Source organism: Stegodyphus dumicola, chromosome 5 (assembly GCF_044657685.1).
Source record: "Stegodyphus dumicola isolate Sdum_Otavi_A_Nest chromosome 5, ASM4465768v1".
In the NCBI taxonomy this organism is placed as follows: Eukaryota; Metazoa; Arthropoda; class Arachnida; order Araneae; family Eresidae; genus Stegodyphus; species Stegodyphus dumicola.
The window spans coordinates 16,808,403-16,820,246 of record NC_140772.1 but is presented as its reverse complement, the minus strand read 5'-3'; the positions used below and the strand labels follow the sequence as shown (position 1 = coordinate 16,820,246).

At 33.5% G+C, this 11,844-nt stretch overlaps 1 protein-coding gene across 3 annotated transcripts in view; it reads left to right on the top strand.

Annotated features, from left to right (window-relative positions):
• The first annotated feature begins 212 nt into the window (after positions 1-212).
• The window catches only part of LOC118197066 (sodium-independent sulfate anion transporter-like), an 85,458-nt gene continuing 73,826 nt past the window's right edge, over positions 213-11,844 (top strand). For 2 of the 3 annotated variants that reach the window (XM_035368547.2, XM_035368546.2), the window contains exons 1-2: positions 213-345; positions 6,826-7,040. In XM_035368547.2, coding sequence (XP_035224438.1) covers positions 342-345; positions 6,826-7,040 — 219 coding nt within the window. In that variant the 5' untranslated portion in view covers positions 213-341. Of the gene's footprint in view, positions 346-6,825; positions 7,041-10,149; positions 10,227-11,844 lie in introns of those variants that run through there. The other variant, XM_035368549.2, reaches the window with a different exon arrangement.

Genomic DNA, 11,844 nt, shown 5'->3' with positions numbered 1-11,844 from the left:
TCTCTTTCATCCGCCTCCCACACTCCTTTCATCCTTTTCTTTTTCTTCCCACCCGATGTTTATCAGAAGTCGAGTAAAAAGATGTTTCTACATCTTGACACTCGAGAATAAAATACGATCTGTGTCAAGGAAGTTAGAATAGATATTCTAACTATTCTAACCTCCTTGATTTGTGTGTGTGTGTGCTATTAATTTCGGAAGAAACAGCGCAGAAACAACTCAATGAAACATTCGTCTGCGCGACGCTTGAAGTATGTTTCATTATCCAAATTTTCCGGAAATGAACGTGCGTTAAAGGTCTTAGAAGAAGAAGGGAGCTTTCCTAAATTTTGTCTGCTTTCATGAGTAATTTTGTTTATTAAGTTTATTTATATGAGTTTTTGAGATACTGTTTTTTCTGATGAATATTTCACTTATTTCTTATTTGTCGCAATTTGAATAAATAATGAATAGTGTGAATAGTGTAGTAGTCGTTTCCGGCTTTCAAAAATGATTTTTAGGTCTATAAAAGAAACAAAATTCTGTGTTTTAGTTATGTGAATATCTGTTTAATCATCTGTTATTAGATCTTTGATAAATCTTACTTTATGGATATTATTTTAATATAATTATTGATATGGATATTATTGTAATTGTATAACTTTCAAATGTATGAAAAAGGAAATTTTTCTCATGTGAAATATTGCATTACAATCCGATACTAAATAGATGTAATTAGATTTTGGGAAAATTTTTAAGGAACTTGTTGTTTAGAGCAAGTGGGAAGTTATTATATGTGTTATAAAAACTGCGGCAAGTGTGTTAGTTATTTTAGTACAGCAGGGGGAGAGTAAATTTAAAGTTATTACATTTAGTGCAAAAGCAAAGCACGTAAAATTGCAAATGAAGAAACAAAAGTTATCATAATTTTTTTTTTTTTTTTTGTTTTTCCCGCTTGCATCCTCCCCATATTCCAGAACTTTTAAAATTACTTCATTCATATGTATATATAAATAAATATATATAATTAAAGAAAGGAGAACAAACTAAAAAGAGACCTTTGTGGTCAAGAATTTTGTGCATTGAACTGCAAAAATTAGAAAACAAGGTAAAAAGAAAATTCTTCTTCCGCTTAAAAGTGGCTGTGATACTGTGATTCCAGTGAAAATTTTTTTAACATAAATAAAGTGCAATGAAAAGTGTAAATATAAAATAAACGAAATTATCACTAGAATACTTACAAATAAAAAGCGTATTTAAAACTCAAATCTAATTGGAAGTAATATGTTGATTAAAGTTAAGACGAGCTTTAAACATTTGAATAAAAATACAATAGTGATATAAGACTTAAGCAAAAATAATATATATATATATATATGTATATATATATATAATTTCTTATATATATATATCTTATATATATATATATATATATATATATAATTTCTTATATATATATATCTTATATATATATATATATATATAAGAAAGCTTTAAAATTAAGTTTTTTTATCCTGAATACCATGTAAAAGATTATTATTGTAATTATTATTAAAATGTATGTAGTCAGTATCATGAAACAAAGGAATTTAATATTTAATATTGCACTTGTTGTATTTGAATTTTTGTATGTATATAATAAATTACTGTATATTTAAAATATAAATTTCTGGATTAACTTTAAATCTTCCGGTAAAAGTATAGTTTAGGGTACCCCTTGGCAAAACTCGGCGATTTTTGGAAGTACATGGATACCGATTTGTGCAATTCTTTGACTCGTTATTTTGGCTTGCAAAGCTGCGTTTTTTTAGCCAAAAATCGCCGCTACACAAAGCCAAAATAACAAGACAAACAATTGCACATTGCACAAACTCGGTATCCATGTACACATTGACTTATTTTCACTGAAAAAAAAAAATCCTCAAATTGCGCAAAAATGGCATAGCACACTCCTTTGATTTAATCCATGTACACGTCGACCTATTTTCACTTTAAAAAAAATCTGCGAATTGCACAAAAATGGCATTGCACACTCTTTTAACTTTATCCATGTACACGTCGACCTATTTTCACTTTAAAATATCCCAGAATAGCACAAACTTGCATTGTGTACTGCCTTTACTTTGTCCATGTACACATCGATATATTTTCACTTAAAAAAGTCAAAGCACCAAATTCTGTAATATAGGCAAACAAAAGTATGCATAATCTCAATAAAATATATTTTAAACCAAACAATAAAATAACATAAAAAAGAAAACATGTTATATAGGGTTGGCAACTAAGTAATTGCGGATTTCACTCATAAATGGCTTCAGTTGAATTTTTAGGGTTGCAGACGTAGTACAGATGTAAAACACATTTTGTTATTTGATAGTTTGCAATTCAGCTGTCAATCAGTAAAAAAAGTTTTTTGATCTGTTGCGTAGTTTTCGTTTGGCTTTCTTTGAAAAATTTAAAATCAAAAGGAACATTTTCGTCATATTTTGCTTTTTTATTTCCGCAAAGGGAAAAACGCATCGCAAGCTCATAAAAAGTTATGTGCTGTTTATGATGACGAAGAACGGCAGTGTCAAAATTGGATTGCCAAATTTCGTTCTGGTGATTTTTCACTCAAAGATGAAAAATGCTCTGGTCATCCAGTTGATGTTGATGACGACCTAATCAAAGCAATAATCGATTCGGATTGCCACAGTACAACACGTGAGATTGCAGAGAAGCTTCATGTATCACATACATAAATTGAAAATCATTTAAAACAACTTGGCTATGTTCAAAAACTCGATACATGGGTTCCTCACAAACTGAAAGAAACGCATCTAATGCAAGACATTAACAGCTGCGATTTGCTAAAGAAACGTAATGAAAATGATCCATTTTTAAAACGACTGATAACTGGTGATGAAAAATGGGTTGTTTACAACAATATCAAGCGGAAAAGATCGTGGAGCAGGCCAGGTGAACCAACTCAAACAACATCAAAAGAAGGTTTTGTTATCAGTTTGGTGGGATTACAAAGGATTTGTCTACTTTGAACTCTTAACACCCAACAGAACGATCAATTCTGATGTCTACATTGAACAACTAACGAAATTAAACAATGCAGTTGAAGAAAAGCGGCCCGAATTGACAAATGAAAAAGGTGGTGTATTCCATCATGACAATGCAAGGCCACACACATCTTTGGTCACTCGGCAAAAATTATTGGAGCTTGGTTGGGATGTGTTGCCACATCCACCATATAGTCCTAACCTTGCACCATCTGATTAGTTTTTGTTTTGATCTTTACAAAACTCCTTGAATGGTAAAAATTTCAATAATGATGATGATGTCAAATCGTACCTGATTCAGTTTTTTGATAATAAAAACCAGAAGTTTTATGAACGTGAGATTATGATGCTGCCTGAAAGATGGCAAAAGGTCATTGATCAAAATGGGCAATAAATTACAGAATAAAGTTATTTAGTTCCATGAAAAAATTGTCTTTGATTTTCTAAAAAAAATCCGCAATTATCAGTTACCAACCCAATACATTTAAGCACTACGAGAAGCAAATATTCACTTACCATGATTTTCGAGTTCGCTTCATACACCCAGAGCCACGTAGAAATCAAAATATCAATCAGACTCAAATGACTCTGGTACTCTTTCTGATCGAACGCTTCACGTGATGACCATCTGAACCTTTCTTCCTACAAATCCATCTAAACGGTTTTTTATGTTCGACTAGACGCATATCCTTCCTACATACAGGACACTTATAATGGCTACTAAGTAAACCTTCATTTACATACCAGTCAATTTAAGCTCTTTTCCCCTTTCGCTCCAAATCATTCATAAACTTCAAATTAATCTTACTACATTCAGCCATTCTACTGTCTAAAGAATAAAACCAACACACACCACAAAACGCTTACAAAACATCCCATGATTCAAAAGTTTCCAGAATCATGCACCCGATTGTGTCACAATAGGGTTTCTATAACATTCAACTACTCAGGCTACCACAACAACTTGGCGATAATTATCCTTTGGGGGCTCCAGCTTTGGAAATTCTATTTGATATAATCGAAAGTTCAAGCTTACTTTTATAAAATTGCTCTAACAGTCTGCAAAAAATAATAAGCCAGATCCAATTCGAAGATTAAGGAACAATGCAATCAGCAACATTAACTGAAATAGATAATTAGGTAATTTTAGCTTATGCTGTCCATTATACATTAAATATGCATGCGTAAACGTATTATGCGCATGCACACACACATATGCACAGACGTAAAGGTCTTGGGCACATGCGTAAATGCCTATGCGCATGCGTCAACGCGACGCATGCACAGGAAGTTTGTAGCTTTGAGGTCCGGATTCTAGATCATTCTGGATTATGGGTGTCCGAATTAACGACTTTTGACTGTATTGAGTTTAATAAACATAGAGTTTAGTAAGCGGCAGGCACTGTAATAAGCTAACTCATTATTAGGTTTTAATCAAATAATAAGTGTACACTGTGTGCAATATGTGACAATAGAAGCATCATTTATTAATTACAGTCATGCTGATGTAAATGTTTGAAAATTGTTAATTAGGTACACTTAAATCACACGAGATAGTTGTATTATAAATTATATCAAATAAAGATATAAATTACTGAGAAGCATATACTATATTGCTTTTAAATTGCTTAGTTAATTAAGCATTATCTTATTATGATTTCAAAGATAAGCTATTGAATATCAAATGGCAATACTTTCAAGAACTATGCTATGCAGCATAGATGATAAATGGATAATCTTATGCTTTAAACGGTAACAAAACATGCCAGAGAGCTTAAGTTCTAAAATTAGAAGTGCTGGAGCTCCATGAGGCTGCTGAGCGATCAGAATTGGTAAACAAAAATAAATTAAGTAAAATAGTAAATAACATATAATCAGAATTAAGTAAAATACAAAGAACATATTAATAACTAAATTCAAATATCCGATGGATATAAAACTTCTCCTACCTAAAGGGTTCATAATTCAGTATGAGAGTTTTCTTTAACTATATAAATTTTTCTCTTCGCAGGCAAGGTGAGACATACACTGGTGTGCAAAAATTAAGGACGAGATGGTTTTTTCAATATAACTTTGTACAAAAGCTTTCCAAATCCATGCATTTAATACCATAAGATCTCCAATACGTAAGGACATGAGTAATGTAAGCAACACTTACTAAAAGAGAAATCAGAGGGCTAAAAAGAAGCTTTATTGAAAAAGTAGCATGGAGCGCAATGTGACTGAAGGCCGAAACATCACTGTGATGGGTGTCCGGCAAGAAACATCCAGCCTTTAATAGGCGATATGATCTCCCCTTACTGCTAGGCAGGTTTCACAGCATCTGCCCATGCTGAGAATGAGGGTATCAATGAGTTGTTGAGGCATTGCTGCCCATTCGTCTTGCAGCGCCAATTGAAGCTCCGGAATCGTTACTGGTGGTAAGGTACGAGATGCCAAGCGTCTGCCTATAAAATCCCATACATGCTCGATGGGATTGAGATCCGGAGATCGTGCCGGCCAATCCATACGTTCAATAGCCTCATTCTCTAAGGGCTGTTCGGCAGCTACTGTGCGATGACATGGTGCATAGTCGTTAGCGAAAAGTAACTGCGGACCCATAGCGCCTCTAAAAAGATGCACATATGGAAGAAGAATCTCATTACAATAATGGGTCCCGTTGACTGAACCTGCGTCGAAGATGTGAAGGTCTGCACGACTACCAAGCATGATGCCTTCCCAAACGAGAACACCGCCACCTCCATACCTGTCCCTTTCAATGATGTTCAAGGGATGATTGTGGCTTAACCGCTCTCTCCAGATGAGTATGCGATGAGAATCGCTACTCAGACTGAATCTGCTCTCATCTGTAAAGAGTACTCGTCCCCATTCATTGTCTCTCCAATTCCGGTGTTCCCGGCACCACAGAGAATGCCTTCTCCGATGGGCAGGCCTAGAGGTAACACCGTACAGGGCGTCGTGCAAACAGACCACCACCGTGTAGTCTTCTGCCCATGGTAAAACACGATATCGGTCGTCCAGTCGCCTGTGTCGTGTGTCTAGCGATTTCTCCCGCTGTCTGCCGCCTGTTTCTTCTGGCCTGTAAGGCAATATACCGGTCATCTGTGGGTGTGGTTCCTTGTGGACGACCACTACTAAACCTCCGGATAGCTGTTCCTGTAGTTTGAAATTGTCTCCAAAGTCGTGAAACGATGCTGTGAGCAATTCCAAACTCTGCAGCCACACTTGTCACACTGCGGCCTTCCTCCAACTTCCCAATGATTCGACCTCGGGTAAAAGCATTCAGATGTCGTCTAACAGATTGATTATTCGCCATTTCTCGCTGAGGCAGCAACTCGGTGTGATTTTAACTGCTATACTGCGTGCAATCTCTTTGCCAGAAATACTGATCTTACAACATGCTTTATACTACCTGCATATCTGCGCATGTGCTACCGTACATCACCTTACTTAATCTCCTGATTGGTCTTTCTGTCCGCTCTGCCTCTTCGTTCAGCTGATATGCTAATTTTTCGACTTCGTCCTTAATTTTTGCACACCAGTGCAAATTCTATATTTAGCCCAAATATAAATTTTATTAATTTCTAAAAAAATACTGTAGTAATATAAAATTTTCTGTTAATATTGCGATTTAATTAAACTAGAACGTACTAGAGCTTATCTTGCCAATGGTCTGGTGTTTTCTAGGTAGAATTACTAATTCTCTGAAAAATTGGCATATACTGTAGCTGTATCTAACAATGTTTATTTTTTAGGAATTTTATTTTTGTGTATGTAATGTGTTTGTTTATTTTAGGTAAACTAAATGAAAGTGTAAACAATGGTTTCATAATGAGTATTTCAAGACGTTACTTTCATCAAACACTCAAGAAGTACATTCCCATATTGACTTGGTTGCCTGGATATAGTTTACAAGATCTTAAAGGAGACTTCATTGCAGGTTTTACTGTTGGTCTAACAGTAGTTCCCCAAGGCTTAGCTCTTGCTCACTTAGCTAATCTGCCTCCACAGGTAATTTATTCAATATTCCCCCTGCTTTAAGTTTTCTGTTAGCTTGAGCATGCAGATATGATCAGAAATATTTTGCAATTAGAATGGAACAATCTTATATTTTAATATTACGTAAAATTTAGCCTGATTTAGTCATTAGTTCAAATAAATGCTCTGTTTACTTTAAAGACCATCTATGTGGGTTTGTTTTGTTCAAGGAGCAATAAATTTTGTATGTGTGTAGAAAATGTAAAGTATGTCAGTTGTATCTCCTAAAATCTGCTTGACATACTGCAACAATTAATGAACAATTTTAATTGGGGTAAAATAACCGACAATTCATAAAGATTTTTAGGCACTCTCAGAAACTTATGATTGAAGGCATTAAATACTGTAGTAATTTAGTTAACAAATTTTGATATGTGAGAACGACTCCAGGGAAATTTAATTGAAGAATTGTTTTATGTCATTTTGGGAGAAGAAACAAATTTAAGAATGATAGAGGGACCAACAATTGCTACCAATAGAAACTTTTGAAATCCTTTTTTTTACCATTCAGTTTTATGCAAATTAAAGCGAAGTCCAAATCAAAACTTATTAGGTGACCCCCTATACTAAACTTTCATGTCCTATAGGAAAAGGAGATGTTATAATGAGTGTTTATTATACTGAAGGTATAGTTAACCTATTGTCCATCACATTTTGTTACCAGTGCTCCTTATACATAAGATTCAACAATTTATTATAGTTTAGAACATGAGTTCTAGACTATAATAATTTGTTAAACCAGGAGGAAAGTGATCAGCATTTTATTTAGCTGTTAAATGTTTAGTATTAGTTTATGAATATAAAAAACTGATTTTATTCATGTTTTGGTATTTATTAACATTTTCTATACTTTTTGTTGTTTAATTTATAAGAGCTATTAAAGAAATCTAAATAAATGTATATATGTATTTTTCAGTTTTAGAAAGGAGGGGGATCTTCTTCTAGCCGTGATGAATGGGGTACATAAGGTAAAACTGGTTGAGAACCACTCATCTAGATCATTCATTTCCTTAACCATTAAAAAAAAAAAAAAAAAAAAAAAAAAAAAAAATGCTAAGTGCTGATATTATTCCTCATTCCCCTCCTCATCAACCTCAGTGATGTCAGACTTTCAAATGGCAGCATCAATAGTTTTCAGAAAGAAACCTTCCTATGCCTCTCAGCCTCAAGTGGTTAAGACTGCTGACTACTGGGAGCTTGACCTGGGTTTGATTCCAGGGCTCGCTGCATGGTTGTTTTTTGAATTTTTTCTTCTGTGTAACATAAATATGAGCCAGTTTCTTTTCGAAAGCTCTTCACAAAAGTATCTCTCCTTTTAGGCAGATACTTGTCTGTTTTGCCATATCCAGTAGCCATAATCTCATGATGCCTATGAAAATTCTGAGAAAATGATGCACATTTGCTAATGGATAGAATAAAGAAGCAATATTTTCTACATGAAACTCCTACAGTAACAACAAATTTTCCATTATTGAGATTGAGAAAAATTTAAATTTCCACTCCAGAGGATTTTGAATTTCTGCACAAAAAATCACTAAACAGAATTATTAATAAAGAAAGCAGTCTTTTCATCAGTTTTTGTTGGTTAATATTTTGGGTGGAAGGAGAGTAGCATTTATTTAGGGAGCTGCAAGTGAACTTCCCTGAGCCTCTTTTGTTACGCACATGAGGCTAGATTAATTTGTGATTATAGTGGGATTAGTTTGATTGTTTTTAATAGGAAAAATTTGATTATTGTGAACCAACTGCATGAAACTTATGCTGCTTGAAGAAGACTCTGTACCTTTCATGTTTAATGAGTTTTTCTGTAAATTAAGCAGTGTTACCTAAAATATGATTTTAATCTAATTTTACATTATAGTTTGATTTTTGTTTTTTAAAGCTGAAGCTAGTGTACACAGGGAAACAAATTAGAATTTTATTTTAGTGAAATAAAGTCTGTCAACAGTAGTAGCTTAATTTAATTACTAAGGAAGAGATTTTTATGAAAAATAAAAATTAAAGGTATGAAAATTATAAGAGAGAAAACAAATTTTTTTAATGGAGTGAGATTTGACATGAGGAGTAAATTGAACAAAAAAGCAATTTCTGCCAGAAGTGTAGTACTGAAAGTTATTGTGTGTTATTAAAATTTCTGAAAGTGAGACATAAGAATTCTAGTAACAGACAATACGAAAGATTAAGAATTAACAAAAAAATATTTGTAGGCTTTTTTTTTTTTTTTTTTTAAAGCCCAAAGGGCTTTAGCCCAGAAGGGCTATTAATTTCTTCTTGGCATTTTGTTTTGATTCACTATAAATGGCTAATTATTTTTTAAACTGTTGCCACCAAATATTAGAGCCCTGTATTACATTTAAAGGAATTAAATAATGAGGAATCTGTATGAATGTATGCATGTTCCTCGCATTGCGGCCCACCAGCGGCCGAGCGGTAAAGTTGCTGAACACTGGTAGTTCGGTTCGAGGTTCGAATCCCGCGAACGGGCTGGCTGCATGGGTGTTTTCGTGGTTTTCCCCATGTGTAACGTGTATACGAGCCAGTTTCCCTTAGAAAGTCCTCCACGAAGGCATTCCTCCCCTTAGGCAGATAGCCTTAGTGTGCTTTGCCATAATTAAATACACACACACACACCGTTCCTCGCATTGCGATAAAACAACGGTACCTAGAGCAATCAAATTTTGAATAATGTACATATCCATCCGAATATGGCCATCCAGAAGCCCAAATTTGGAACTTGTTTTATTATCTATTCCATATTTTGTAAAACATTTATGAATTTTTGAGTAAGAAACTCAACAATTTCAATGGCAACACTATACAAGCAATGGCAACACTATACGGGGGGGGGGACTAAAATTGTATCTTCAGTGTGCAAGACTGTGTATGGAAATTCTAAAGATATGCTCATTTTAAAATTATCTTGTGATATTGCTGTTGAATTGTATTTTATGGTTTAAGTGCAAAGAACATGATGTTTAATAAATAAAGGTAACACAAAACATTATCTGAAAGCTTTCAGATTTTTTTTTTATTATTATTAAAATTATTGCATGTCAAAACCCTTCTCTTCTCTGCTCCCCAGGTTTGAGGCAAAGACTTCAGCTGACTATTTGGCTGAAGGATATGAAGCAATTTGGAAACAATAAAGTGAAATGAAAGGTAGGTTTTGGGAATTTTGTAAAGGCATGAAATGTTGCACAATCAGTAATAGGAAGAAATAGTACTTTTATCAGTTGGAAGAATATGATATGGTTTAATCCTTTGAGTGATATGACCGCTTTTATGTGATCGTGATATTTTTTATCATTCAATAAATTTTGTGTGTTATTTGTTTGTTTTCTTATTTTCTTTAGTGTTCTTTATATCACCTTTATATATGGAAGATTATGAGAATAAAGAGTAAAATAAGTAATTATACAAATGTGACTAATAAATGTTGCTTCCCCAAAGCTCTTCATGAGCAGATCCAAAATGCCATGTCACTCAGAGGGTAATACTGTGTTTAAATTGGAAAAAATTATTTTCTGTTGAAAAGTCACTGAAAGAAGTTTTTCAATTAAAAAAAAAAAAAAAATCTGAAAGCTTTCAGATTTTATATTATGCGAAAAGGAGCATTTTAAAATGTTTTTGTGTTAATTTTACTTATTAAATATCATGTTCTTCGCACTTAAACCATGAAATTCAATTCAACAGCAATATCGCAAAATATTTAAAAACAGCATATCTTATCTTTACAATTTCCGATAAACAGTCTCGTGTGCTGGAGATAAAAATGCCCCCCCCTCCTCTGTACAGAGTTGCCATTGCTTGCTTTGAAATCATTGAGTTTGTTAATAAAAAATTCTTTAATGTCTGACAAAATATGAAATAGATAGTTAAAAAAATTCCAAGTTTGAGTTTCCAGATAGATGCCCATATTCGAATGGAGGTCTATGTTATTCAAAATTTGATGTCTCTAGGTATCTTTAATTTTTCACAGTGTGAGAAACATACATATATTCAGACAGATTCTTTATTATTTAATATCCTTAAATATAATGCAGGGCTCTAATATTTGGTGGCAACAATTTGAAAGTGAACCAATATTTATAGTAAAACGATGCAAAATGCCAAAACAAAATTTAATAGCCCTTCTGGGCAAGTTGCCCCTTTGGGCTAAAAAAAATTGTGGTGCCTGTTAGTTATCTGGTGCCCACTGGTACATTGCCAAAAATACCACATGGTTCTTGTGCGTATTTGACAATCCAGAGTGACATTTTATAGAAGGCTGAATCTGTAATGAAAGAATCTTGACCTTGGAATCAAACCCAGGTCAAGCTCCCATTATTTTTTTGTAAAGAGGATATTTTTATTTACTTTGTTACTGATTTCTTTCTCAAATGGACAATCAAATTTTTTATTATCATTTTAAATTTATACAGAGGCTGTTCAGACATTTTTTAGACGATTTTGGTAAGCCGTAATAAAACATCATTGCAAAAGAAGTAATTGCAATTGTACTATGTTTTTAAAAGTCAAAATTATCGTCTGTGGCTTGAAAGTTTTGTTTTTATTCAAAATGGCGAATTTAACAAAGCAGTGGTTCGAAGGCTACATTTACGCTCTTTCCGAAGAGAAATATGCATACTCCGTTATCCAAAAACGATGTGAGAGTCATGATTTTGTGATATCTAAAGCGTCAACAGGTAATATCATCAACAAGAAAGGAAAAAAAAAATGTCAAATTGGAGCCTCAAGTGGGACAAAAATTCCAAACAAGTATCCAAGGAAAAATCGG